Source organism: Antechinus flavipes, chromosome 2 (assembly GCF_016432865.1).
Source record: "Antechinus flavipes isolate AdamAnt ecotype Samford, QLD, Australia chromosome 2, AdamAnt_v2, whole genome shotgun sequence".
NCBI lineage: Eukaryota > Metazoa > Chordata > Mammalia > Dasyuromorphia > Dasyuridae > Antechinus > Antechinus flavipes.
Window position 1 is genome coordinate 596,332,643 of NC_067399.1, and position 14,004 is coordinate 596,346,646.

Consider the following 14,004-nt stretch of genomic DNA (forward strand, 5'->3'; position numbering starts at 1 on the left):
TTTGGATTAATAAATAAAAATAAACAAATAAAGGCAGAGAAAGGCAGACAGAGAGAAAGAAAGAGAGCGCCAGAGGAGAGAGAGAGAGGGAGAGGAAGAGACAGAGAGAGAGAGGTACCCTGTGCAAACCCAGCTCCTACAGTGTCACTGGAGGTGTAACCATTGACAGCTGCTTTGCTGCTCAGGTCTATCATCTGGTGGAGGCGAAGTTTCCTGCAGTAGATGGAGGCTGCTTCAGGTTCCAGGGCAATTATTAGCTGTTCTGGGTTTTCAGGGGTGGCCATCCCTGCCTGAAGAAAAGAGCCAATTAAGGAATCAGTGGCAACCAACTTCATTGCCTATCTTTGGGATTGACACTGATGCTGGATTGGGGGATGCGGCACACTGCATGCTTTTTCCCCAAGATAGTTTCTTTGGAAACGCCTCGCTAGTGTGGATGAAAACAAAGCCTCTGGCAGCATTGAAATCAGGATCCTGAGCCAGGCAACTCAAAAGCGGACAAATACATACTATATACGCTTCCTATTTCTTCTTTTTTGCCCTTTCATTCCTTGGAGTTTACATATAGAGTGCAACAAATTTTGTGCAAGACACTCTTGTGTTCTTTCAATCTATGAATTTTAAAGTCCCAATTAGGTCAAAAATGAAATTTGTAAATGCAGATCGAGTCCACAAACAGATAAAAAGCTTTTGTACTTTAGTGATTTTTGAAAAAACAAAACAAAACAAAACAGTGAGAGCCTTAGAGGTGACATAGTCCAATTTCTAATCTTATATAGCAATTATATAGCACTTTAAGGTTTACAAAGTGCTTTACAAATAATATTTTATGTTGTCTTCACAACTCTCTAGGAATTATATGCCAATATTGTTATCATCATCATTTTATAGTTAAGGAAAGTGAGGCAGAAATTAAATCTGTCCAGGGTTACACAGCTATTAAGTCAGGATATGTGTGACTCCAGGTCTGATGTTCTATCTACTGTACTATCCGTTAATGAAGAAACTGAGGCTCAAATAGGTTAATAAACTTGCCCAAAGTAACAGACACCAAGTAGCAGAGTGGGGAACCAAAGGTAGTTTTTTCATTTCCAACAATTTCTGAGGGTACAATCTGCATCCTTTTGTTGCTCTGGCATCTTCTTCATATTGAATATTGCCTGGAAAAAAATGGGTCAACTGAAATTGGGGATTTTTTTAATTCAGAAATTTTTGTCACAATGGACTTTGTTCTGTCATCTCCAGACCTTCAGTGGAAGAAAGTATTTGACCTTTTCATGCCAATAATGAGACGTGAATATGAGCTCCATGGAAGAGAAGAAGCACATCTGAAATATCAAAATTATTTGAAAACTCTTATGGATAGTGGCTGGATGGAATGATGGAATAAGTTTTTCTATAATGTGCCAAATATTGTGCTAAGTTCTTAAAAATATTACTCTTGTCTGATCCTCATAACGACCCTGACCTTAAAGGGAACATTTCATAATTACTCTATTTGAGCAGAGGTATTTTCAATTAAAGATTTTTTCCCCTCCTTGATCCCATAGTAAAACAATCATTTCCTTTTGGCATTCTGTTCCCTTCAGCAGTCAGATTAAGGAACTTCTACTTGCATTTTACTTCCACTTGAAAGAATTATAAATTATCTATCAGTCCTTAAAGTAAATGTAAGGGATTCAAGGACTATCTATAACCAAAGTTATCTCATTCATCTCTCCTCTCTCTTCTCTTTCTCTCTTCTCTCTCTCTCTCTCTTCTCTCTTCTCTCTCTCTCTCTCTCTCTCTTCTCTCTCTCTCTCCTCTCTCTCTCTCTCTCTCTCTGTCTCTCTCTCTCTCTCTCTCTCTCTCTCTCTTCTTTTCTTTTCTCCTTCTCTCTCTCCTTCTCTCTCTGTGTCCTCACTTTTTCTGTATCTCTGTCTTTTTGTCTCTCTCCCTCTCTGTTCCCCTCTGTCTCTCCCTTTATGCCTCTCTGTCTCTCTCTCTCTCTGTCTGTCTCTCTCTTTGTCTCTCACTGTCTCTCTCTCTCTCTCTGTCTGTCTCTGTCTGTCTGTCTCTGTCTTTCTCTCTCTGTCTCTCTCCCTGTCTCTTCTCTTTCTCTCTCTCTCTCACTGTCTCTCTCTCTGTCTCTCTCCTTCTCTCTCTGTCTCTCTCCTTCTCTCTCTCTGTCTCTCTCCTGCCTCTGTGTGTGTGTTTCTCCTCACTTTTTCTTTATCTCTGTCTCTTTGTCTCTCTCCCCCTTTATCCCCCTCTGTCTCTCCCTTCATGCCTTTCTCTCTTTCTCTCTCCCTCTCCTGTTTCTTCTTCCTTCTGTCTCTAACTCTCTGTCCTCTCTCTTTCTCTTTCTCTGTTTTTCTCCCTCTCTCTCTTCTTCCCTCCCTCCACTATGAGTATCTAAACATAGAGCAAAGCTTTCTAATTGATGTTGTTTACCAGAATTAACTTGTCTATTGGTGAGAAGAAAAATTAATTGGGCCAGTCATTTATTTGTTGTCACTGTTGACATTTTCCTAAACTGCTCCCATTCATAACATTCCAACTTCTGAAAAAAGAACCCAAGAATGATCAAGTTCTATATTAGGCAACTGAAGTTTAATGCTCTTTTTCATACACCACAAACACAAAGAAAATTCCTATAAACTATTTGAAACTCAAACAGAAAAAAATTATTTCTATGCTTCCCTTCATGTGTTCAAATTTTTTAGAATTCTGTATAAATGAAAGTCAAAGAATAATCTTGCCATACAAGAAAGAATACTTATGGAAAGTGTGTGTGTTTGCTCTGTGTGTGTGTTTGCTCTGTGTGTGTGTGTGTGTTTTCTGCCTTCATTTGCAATAGAAATCTGTTAAATGAATATCTCTTTAAAATTTCTATTTTATATCTCAGTAGTAAGTCCCAGAGTCTATTATTTGTAAAGGTTTTTTTGAATCAGAAAGTTCTACTTCCTATTCAATCTATATTTTTCAGTCAATGAAGGGCTGAAATATGGTATACCTACAGAATACAGGGATGAAGCCCCCTTATACTGGAGTCCTAGATACTGGACACTGGAGTGGTTTGCCTTTTCTTCTTCAGTGTGCCCCTATTTCATGGATGAAGAACTGAGACAAATAGGAGTTAAATGACTTGCCCAGACTAAATGTCTGAGACCAGATCTGAATTATCTATTATATCACCTAGTTACCCCATAGAGATATGTTGAGACACAGTATGTTCCTATTTCTTCAAGCCCACTAATTTATTTAAGTGATGAGTGTATTATAAACAGTGATCCTCACAATTATAATGACCAGATATTATTATCACAATAGAAGGGTGATATAGTCAAGAAAACAAAAGCAGAGTCAGAATTTGCCTACGTCATCTCTATGTACCCAGAGAGAGGGAATGCTCATTTTAATGTCTGGTATCAGTTATATAGGAAAAAACTCCTAAAATGGAAAAGAAAAATTCATCATGAAAGTTTTGGTTGATTGAAATATTCTAGTCCAATTAACTCCATTTGTAATAATTCTGTGTTCAATAAGCAATTTTCCAATCCAAAATGTGCTTATCTAAATAGGCTCATCCACACAGAGAACAGGACCAGTTATCTTTTTAATATTCTAATTCTAAACTAGGTATTCTGGTTTATAAACCAGTTTCTTTGGAGTTTGTTCATTAGTGTGAATTGGTTCTCCAGTAGATACTGGAGATCATCCCTGAGTGAACAAATGAATTAGAATTTCTGGATCAACAATGCTGTTCAGTTTTATCTGACTCTTTCTGACCCATAGACCATGGCATGCAAACACTGTTTATGTGTTTTTCCTGGCAAAGATATTGGAGTAGGCTGTGATTTCCTTTTCTAAGAGATTAAAGCAAATGGAGGTTAAATGACTTGCCTAAAATCATAATAAGTGTCTGAAGCTGGATTTGAATTCAGGACTTCCTGATTCTAGGTCACAGAGTCACCTAGCTGCTTCCAGGAAGCTGAGGACTCACCAAAGGTACAGCAATCCCATGAAGCTCAGATCAAACAGGGAGACTGCTGCTTTTTCCCTCGGCCCTTATTTTTTAAACCGTAGCACAGTTACTGGGTTATAATTAGAGCTCCTTTCTCCTTAAACAGTTTTCTTCCACAGAGATGGAAAGTAGGCTCTTTGTATCATTTTTACATTTTAGTTCTCCCTGCTTAAGATTATAGAAAGCCTGTTCATGAAACCTCCTCTGCGACATCCAGACCTTTCCATTCTTTGCATGATACTTCTTCAAAATATCTTCAAACATCCTGGAGCACTGAAATTTAAATAATTGCTTCTATCTAGATGTCTCATCTATTTTAAGATAAAGACTTTCCTGCCAGGAAAATGATGTCTCCATGATTGCTGAATATTCATAGGGTATCTGACACCATTCTTGAATTTAAAAAAATAAAATTCAAAATTAAAGATTTAAGGAATTAAAAAAACTAGTTATTTATATGTTGAGATATATCCATCTGCCTTAGATAGCAAGGTATAACAGCATCAGGGTTCTCTTCCTTATTCTCAACATTTTGTTATTGAGTCATTTCAGTCTTGCCTGATTCTTTGTGACCCCATTTGAGGTTTTCTTGACAAAGATAGTGGAATGGTTTGTCCCTTTATAGATGAGAAACCGAGGCAAACAGGGTTAAGTGGTTTGCCCAGAGTCACACAGCTAGGAAGTATCTGAGGCCAGATTTGAACTCAGGATGATGATTCTTTACTCCAGGCGCAACCACTCTGTGCCATCTAGCTACCCACTTAACATTGGGCAGTAAAAGTGTTCAGACTCTTTAATCTCTACAAAGACAAAAATCTCTTCCTCATATAAATTAACTGTGATCCTCAAGTACACAAGACATTAAAAACAGTTAAATTAAAAACAGTTAAAAAAAGACATAAAAAACAGTAACAAAATAAACAAAAAAGTGTCACAATCATCTATACCAGGATTATAGATAAGACCAGAACCAGCATATGACAAATACTTAATAAATTGTCACTGGCAACAGCAGGATATTGAGAATGACATGTTGAAACCTCTTTGTAAAAAAAGGCAAGGGAATAGAGTAAAACCTAACAAATTCTCTCCAAACCATTATTAACAGTGATGAAGTTCTTCACTTTGGCTGAAAGTAAAAAAAAATCACTAATTAGGCCTTATCCTTCACCTTCCTCCTTCCACTCTGTTGGGCCATCTGACCTCTTCCCCCTTAGTCAACATAATAGAAGAGCAGCATGGGGAAGTGGGTGGGGATTCTTTAAATTTAGAGTTCCAGAGCCTGCCTTTAAATCCCATGCTATTTATTGATTTTATGCCTTTGGGCAAAGTCACTTTTCTCTGGGTCACAGTATTCTCATTTATAAAATGAAAATTTTGGATCAGCTCTAAATCTATAATCTGGTATAACTCCAAGTTCAAAGTTCTCTTTATTGTTTGGATCCCATCTATTATGATGTCTGGTACATAGCAGGTGCTTTAATATATTTTTATTGACTAATTAACTAACACAACCAAATAAGTATTTCTAAAAGATTATAGTAGCACCAGCTCCTAACAAACAGGTGATGGACTCAAGACACAGAATAACATGAATCTTTTCAGACAATATAATCAGGAATTTGTTTTGCTTGCCTATGCATATATTTTGCAAAGTTTTCTTTTTTCTTCTTTCTTTCTTTGTTTTTGAAATTAGAGGAAGGGAGCCAGAGAAAGAAAAAAATAAAATTAATTTTACAAATATTTAATTTTAATTTATTTTTAAAATTTTAATTAAAAAATTTAAAATTAAATTAATTAATTTTAAATTTTAATTAATAGAATTAATTTAATTAAATTAAAAATTTTAAAAAGAAAAAGTTACATGTTTTAAAAAGATCATAGTAGCATGCAGGTAAGAATTTAAAATTACTTTACACATACAGATTATTAAGTCAATGCTAGATAACCAAAGGTGAACACCTTCTGGACTCCAAAAGGAGTCCAGAAAGCAGAGAGCTGATAGAAAGGAAAAAAAAATAACAGCTCTCTTCTGTTCCCTTCACAATTATGTACATCACATTCTCAAGTATACGTGTTCTGTACTAGAAAGTGATATGCCAGTAGAATTAAAAGTCTTGGAGTAGAATCCTAAGTCTGTCAGTTATAATCTAACTTTCCTGGACCTAAGGTTTCTTATGTGTAAAATTAAACTGAAGGAGTGGAGAAGGAAGGAAATGTATTAGTTGTACTGTGAGGCAGACAGATGGCACAGTGGATAGAGCCCTAGACTTCAAATTAGGAAGACCTGAATTCAAATTCAGCCTCAAACATTTATTAACTGTATAACCTTAAACAGATTACTTAACCTCTGATTACCTCATTTTCCTCAAATGTAAATAGTAACTAAATCAGGGGGTTGTTGTGAGGATCAATAATATATTTGTAAAGCCCTTGGCACAGTGCCTAGAATATTTTTGCAGGTGTTGTTCACTCTGTGCGACACCATTTGAGGTTTTCTTGGCAAAGACACTGGAGTAGTTTGTTGTTTCCTTCGCCAGCTCATTTTTACAGATGAGGAAACTGAGGCAAATGGGGGGTAAATGACTAATGAGTTAGCAGTTGATGTTTGTAAAGATTCCAACACAGAGGTACCCAGCTAGTTGTGTCTGAGGCCAGATTTTAACTAAGGAAGTTGTCTTTCTTACTCCAGACTTAAGATCCTATCCACTATCAACAAGGTTCCCCTGACTGGGATAGTGTAGATGCTTAATAAATACCTTTGCCTTCTTCTTTAACATTCTCCCCTTCCAGCTTTTACTGTGCTTTAGGAAATCATGTAATTTTCTCTTTTCCTCATCTGAATGTCATGTTTTGTTCATTACTCTGGACTATTCCAAGCCAGAAGCCAGCATGCCCTCCTTTCTTTTGCATTATCTATAATTCTTATTCCCTCTTTGAGCTATTAAAAGCCCCCTCTAGTGTTCCCTTCCTCAAACAAGACACATTAAGTCTGCTTTGAAAACAGATGACTCAAGGATGCTAAGCTTAGTATAAAAATTATGAATTACCCTTGGGATTGTCCAACATCCTAGAATGATAAACCTATAAAAGAGAATGATAGCTAATGTTTCTGGGAGAAACACAGTAAAAACAACTTGAAGCAAAATGTGCTTGGAAAGTGACTCCTCACTAACAAGTTTTATCTTCATTTGTTTGTTAAATTAGAGGTGCTAGAGAAAGATGATAATGGTAACTGGCAGACCCCAACTTGACAGCCCTAAGTGTGAGATACAGAATTAATATGCCGGTGGATAAAAATAAATCAGTAGTAATTTGTGAAGAGACCACTATCCACATGTGGAAAACAAAAAGAACATTTGGGAAATGGGTCTTTCAGAGGGGAATAAATACATCAGGTCAATGAACAGCTGCAAATTAACTCAACTGCGCCTTGATTTACATATTAACTGAAATGATAGGCAGGAACTCAACGTTTTGATTGGTGAAATATTAGTGTAGGAACTGTATTGAATGATCATTGGCACAAATTATCAGTTGGAAGATCTCCTTCCTCTCCCCACTGAAATCTCAGTAAAACAAAGGAAAGTGAGCTGACTTCAAGCCAACCATGAAAAATCACACACAGGACTAAATGAGGGGTTGGGGAGAGTTTGCTTTACAAGGCTGTAGCAACACCTTAAAAGGTCTGGGATCCCTTCCCCAATTCTGCTTTCCTCTATTTGGAGAGCAAAAACTCTGGCAAATTTCAGTAAAAATTCACAACAGCAGAGGATTGTCTCAGCCAGAAAGAAACAGCTACTTAGTTCCTGATGTGTGAAAGGTCAAACGTTTTAAAAACTACAAACAGGCAAGGAAAAAAAAATATAACAAATTATGTCCCATGGCTGCATTTTTTGGCCAGTTGAAACATCTGCATGTGCTCAAGGGCACTATATGGGAAATGTTCTGCAAACTGAATGAAGTGTAAGAAAAGTCATTTTGTTGTCTTAAGTGGAGAAATCATAGATTTAGATCTGGAAGAACCTTAGAGGAAAGGAGATGGAGAGAAATTGGGTGATTTGTCAGTTCTTCCCGACTTTCTAAGCCCAGTGCCATACCCATAATGCCCCCTTTTCACAATGGAATACAGCTATCTGAAAAGGGATCCAAGCAGTTCTCATCAAATCTCAGAGTACACAATAGCAATAAGGAAGAAAAAAGAGAAGGAAAAAAAAAGCTTTCCCCATTAAATTCTTAATTAGGTTTCTCGCCTTCCCTTATACTCTACCCCTTTGGAATTTCATATTATTAAACAGATTTTTATGGAGTATGGTAGGGGGAATAAGGTGTTCAGAATAACAATTCATATTTCTAGACTAGCACTTTCAGACTTATAAAGTATTTCAATTACCATGACTCAGTGATTTATAGGGAAATGAATCCCCTAAGACTAATTCTCATGTCCATGGCCACAGAGATGGGATTTTGGACTTGGGACTTGGGATTCATAGCCACTCTATCTCTCATTATATCTCATATTTATGTAGTATTCTGAGTTTTACAAAGTATTTTCCTTCCAGGATCTCACATGGAGTAAATAACACAAATTATATTTTCTCTATTGTCTATGGATGCAAAGAAAAGAAGGAAGTACAAGACCATCAATTGGTACTAAAATAAGGAGATGCTATTAACATTCCATTGAAAAACACAATGTGAGGAAAAGTGTACTGCTTCAGGATAAACACATTTTCTTCACTCATTTTTATCAGTTCCACAATGGCCTTAAAATGACCAAAAATTCTATTGAGCAGTATCCCAAGACTTGACACAGAAATATCCAGTTGTCTACATGATTCAAACTAGTGTTATTTAGGCTGATGTTAACGATTATTGGTTTTTTTTTTTTTTAATCTCTGCTACTCTGAAAATCCTCAGCCATTTCTCTCTTGAATTTAAGAACTTCACAAATGTGACCTAGTGACTTTACAAACAGATGTCGGAGCAAAAAAAATGTGCTGCCACATGTTTGACTCCTCCAGAAATCTGGGACAGCAAAAAGTTAACACCTTAGTAGTTTTTAAAAACTTTTTTTTTTTTTTTTTTTTTTGTTATTCATGACTTCTAAATTGGGAAGGAGTAAAGTGGGTGGGGAAACGACATTCAAAAAGGGCAAGGGAATATTTACAAAGACTGCTCCATTCCCTTTTCTACTTCCCTGAGACCTGCAAATTGCCACAGATTGCCAGTAAATCAATGATGGTTAATGTGTCTAAGGCTGAGGGGGGAAAAAACCCAAAAAACAACAACAACCAAAAAAATCCAGCTAGCCAGCGGGAGTTAAGTGTTAGGCTGGCATGCCTTCGAGCTATTGAAAAAAAAAAAAAAGATTGCATTAGCACAAGTTCTGTCTCCCAGTATGTTAATTTTTTTCCTCTGCAGCTAATTCAAAAAGGAAAGCTGATGCAAAACGTGTCTGTATGGTAGATGAGATCACTGTACAAAGAGGAATCACTAATCCCCATTCTCTACAATACTATTCATTGAAAAGCAGACCAACAGCTAGGAATTGTCTGCACATTCTGTCATCGACAGGACTCACACATAGAGAGCATTTTAGGTCACAATGTTATTTTTTTTTTTTTTAAACTGGAGATATGTCTTGACGGCATCTTAATATAATAGGAACTGCCTGCCAGTTTTTAGTCTTAAAGGGCCTCAAATAGTGATTTGTTTTTCTCTTTTCTTCTAGTTTTCTATACTACAATACAGTATACTACAGTATATATAATAGGAAGCATTCTTGAAGGAGCTAAAGAATCCTTTAGTCAATTTAGGTTATAAGTGATACAGATTTAACTCATTTCATATATTGGCATTTCATCTAAGAGATTTTTCCAAAACCTAACTGGATCCTCAATGGGCAAAGTCTGGATCCATCTCACCTAAACTCGATCTGGCCAGGCTGAGAATTCACATTTGTGGCTTTGCCACAGAGCATGGTTTAACATTGGGTGAGCTGCTTTTCCTCTCTATATTTGGTTTTTCCTGATTTGTAAAATAAGGGAATTAAGCTAGATGATTTCTAAGGTTTATAAGCTTAAGATTCATTTAATAAATGATTTTGTTCAAGTAATGAAAGGAGGCTGGGGGAATGAACAATTTCCAAATCATATACTCAGTTTAAGGACATTTCTTTGGCATTGAAGTCAGATAGAGGTGAAAATTTAAAAGCAGCAGACTTAATCATCTATTCCAAAGCAGAATATTTTAGTAAGGACTTGCTATCTTTAAAATGAAGTACATCATGGTACAGAAATGGCTTCTTATGGTCAAATTCTCATAGTAACAAGGGATCGAAAAGCTCAACTGCCACTATGGTCAGCCTGTATCTGACAACCAATGCAACAAGTGATGCTTTTTGCCTTTGCTCAAAGATCTCCAGTGAAAAGGGAATTTCTTTCCCCTGAAAACAGATTATAACACCTTTCAATAGCTCTAATTTTTACATTTTTTTCCTCATATCATCTAAATCTGCTTCTATACAGCCTCTATCCAATTGTTCTTAAAATAAACCCAAAGTCTAATGTATTAGCACTTCAAAAACTTGAATATATCTAATTCACATCCATCCCACTCCCCCCTTATTTCCAGGCTAATAATCTTCAAATCCTTCAACTGATGCTGAAATAGCATGTTCTACAGTTCCCTTCCCTTCCCTATTAGTCATCGTATTTTGGCCTTGCTCTAGCTTTTCTAGGCTTTTCCTAAAATGTGATGACCAGAATGATACATTATGCTCTTGATCTCAATTTATCCATGACCAGAACAATACAAATAGAGAGTTTGAAGATTTTTTTCAGAGTTAATTGACACCAAGCCTCATTTCCATTTCTCTGGATTTCTGAAGTTGATTCTTGGAATCTAAGTACAAAACTTTATTACTTAAAATTTCAGCTTATTCAAATCAAACCATTACTTTAGCTTCTCACTAACTTTTGGTGGGGAAGAATCTCAGCATTTCTGGCCAGAATAGAAATAATTGCTATTTACATTCACTTTGAACCAACAAAACTCAAAAGATAACCAACAGAGAGTTAGGCCTCCCAGCCTGATTTTTTTTTTTTTTTGATTAGTTAATAAACGCCACTCTTTATCTCATTTTTACCTAGCCTTAAACACTGAATGGGCCTTGCTTCAGACAAATGGAGACTTGGAAAAGAGCTTAAAAAGTCAAGGTGACACAGTGTATCTGGGGCCATCTCCAATCATCCTGATCCATATCTTACCATTGAATTCAGTTGCCTCTGGAAGAGAAAGTGAGGTTTGTGATCTTGTATAGTCCTTTCTCACTTAAATTCAATTCACTTGTAAGTCAAGACATCACCTTTCTGATGTCATTGGTTCTCTTCAGGAAGAAAGGACAAATAACAACTACTACTACTTTCAGTATCCAGAATGTCATCAAGTATGTTAGCAATAATCCCTGGCAGTTTGTATCATCTGCAAATTTGACAAGCAAGTCATCTCTGACTTGTTCGAGTCACTCAGTAAAAAACATGTCTAACAATGCAGGGTCAGACATGTAAGTTTTGGGCATTTCATCACCTTAGAAGAAATCATCTAGCCTAATTTTTACTATTGCTTTCCCAGATTTTACAAAGGCTAAAAATGGGAAATTACATTTTTTACTGGCTAAAGTTTAGAGTTGTCTCATCATCTGGCCTTAATCTATTGATGACTACTCTTTGGCATCTGGCCATTCAACCTGTTCCAAATTCACCTAACCATCTTATCCTTCCATTTTATCCACATGCATCCCATACAAGGATGTGTCACTGATTCATGATGAGAGGCTCACCCTCAGGAAGGTCTGAGTTCAGGTTTGTTTTTTTGTTCATTTAATTAAATATCTCACCAGTTCTTATACAATAAGTAAAAGATAGTATTTTTTTCATAGAGAAGTGACATTCACTTTCATATCACTCTTGATATATTTCCCCACCATACTGGGGATATAAATCTAATCTAATCTACAAAAAAACATTTTTTTTTTTTTTTTTTTTTTGCTGAGGCAATTGGAATTAAGTGACTTGTCCAGGGTCACATGGCTAGGAAGTATTAAGTATCTAAAATCAGATTTGAACTCAGGTCTTCCTGACTTGAGGGATGGTACTCTATCCCCTGCGCCTCCTAGCTGCCCCCCCAATTTTTTTTAAATTCGTTTTTATGGAGCTTTTTCATCTTCTTGAATTGAGACAGACATTTAATTATCTCCATCTCCACAGCAGAATAACTAAATAGCGCTTGCCAATGGTTCTATTGCACACATTGACATCAAATCATACTGCCTGGAATTCAGCCTAAAAAAGACATGTTGAGGAAGCATTCTGAATTAAGGGACTGTTTATTATATTTGCCTATAAAAACTTATTCCGCTCTTTAGAAACTATCCCCCATGTACATATGGTAGATGCAAATGGTTTCGAGCAAAAGTTCTTAACCCAGGATTTTGATTTTTAAAAACATTTTTGACAAATGTATTTCAATACAATTACTATTTTTTGGAATCCTATGTATTTTGCTTTATACATTTAAAAACATAATTCTGAGAATTCACCAGACTGGCAAAGGTGCCAAGATAACAAAAACGGTTAAGAAGCCCCACCTTGCTCTCTGTAATGGCATTCTCACTAGAGCTACTACATCTGGAAAGCTCTGCCAGTTTCCTTCCAGATGCATCCATTGTGTTTGGTTTCCTGTTTCTGTTCAATCTAAACTCCACAGAACACCCTCTAAGCCCTCTTTAGGATAGGATGTACTTTTCCAGACTATTGTCCAGAGATAACTTAATGGGAAACAACAGTCACTTACCCATCTGTTCTTACCTAATTTACCAAGGCTAAAAATGGGAAATTACATTTTTTACTGGCTAAAGTTTATAGTTGTCTCATCATCTGGAAAATGAAAGTCAGAAGGATAACTTTTGTTTCCTATGATTTTTACTATTGCTTTCCCAGATAGCCATTTCCTGATTATCCCAGTTCATCAATCACTACTGTTTCACATACTGGACAGCTTCTTTGGGCCCAAGATCTGAAATGGCCATGAAAATTGAAGAACTGGAATTAACAAAGGGGGAGCAATGTAACGCATTCAAAAACATGTCCAGAATCTGAAGTCCTAATGAAATTTAAGAGTGTCTTATAAAGCAAATATTTTTCATCCTAAACTTCAACTGACCATAATAAAAACATTATGATGACAAAGAATATTTTTAATACCTGGAGTACTCTTCTTTCTGATTTCTACTTCCTGGCTTCCTAAATCTCATCCCAGCTAAAATCTCATCCTCCATGTTTCTAGTGTTTTCCCTCTGCTGATTATTTCCATTTGTTTGGAATATATCTTGTTTGTTGTGTTTGCATGCTGTATCCCCCATTAAAGTATGAGAACTCCTTGAGAGTGAGGACTGACTGTCTTTTACTTTTCTTTGTATCCCCAACACTTAGCACAGTTCCTGGTACATAGTACTAGTGCTTAATAAATGTTTATTGACTGACTGACATGTGTTATCATCACCCACATCAGTCTTATCTAGATTACTTTTGCCCTTCTGCTTTTATCCTTATCCTTAGGTCTCACCTTCCAGATATTCCAATTTCACTAGTCTTTTTCATAAGTAGAACCCATCTAATCAGTCTGATACAGAAAGTCTCCAATTTTTCTTTCAGAATTTTGTTCCCAAACCATCTACGGTGAAACACGACTAAAGTAACTGATAGCTAAAAATAAAAATTAAAAAATTACTATGCGCAACAAAAAAGTTTAACTAAGTATGATTCCTTTTCTGTTGTGCCTGATGATCCAATTGCTAACTTTTTCACATCACTGAAAGTAGCTGGTTGGCTCAGCAGATGTTCAATTTTTCTTTTGCCTTAGAAAATGATTTAGAGCAATAATCTTTGAAGAGTTCTAGATTCCATGGAGAATGTATTGTGTTTTAGATCATTGCT

At 36.2% G+C, this 14,004-nt stretch overlaps 1 protein-coding gene across 1 annotated transcript in view; it reads right to left on the reverse strand.

Annotated features, from left to right (window-relative positions):
* HSPA12A (heat shock protein family A (Hsp70) member 12A) overlaps positions 1–14,004 on the reverse strand; it is a 97,527-nt gene that overhangs the window by 14,102 nt on the left and 69,421 nt on the right. Inside the window, 1 exon segment of the mRNA XM_051981505.1 lies at positions 119–290. Coding sequence (XP_051837465.1) covers positions 119–290 — 172 coding nt within the window.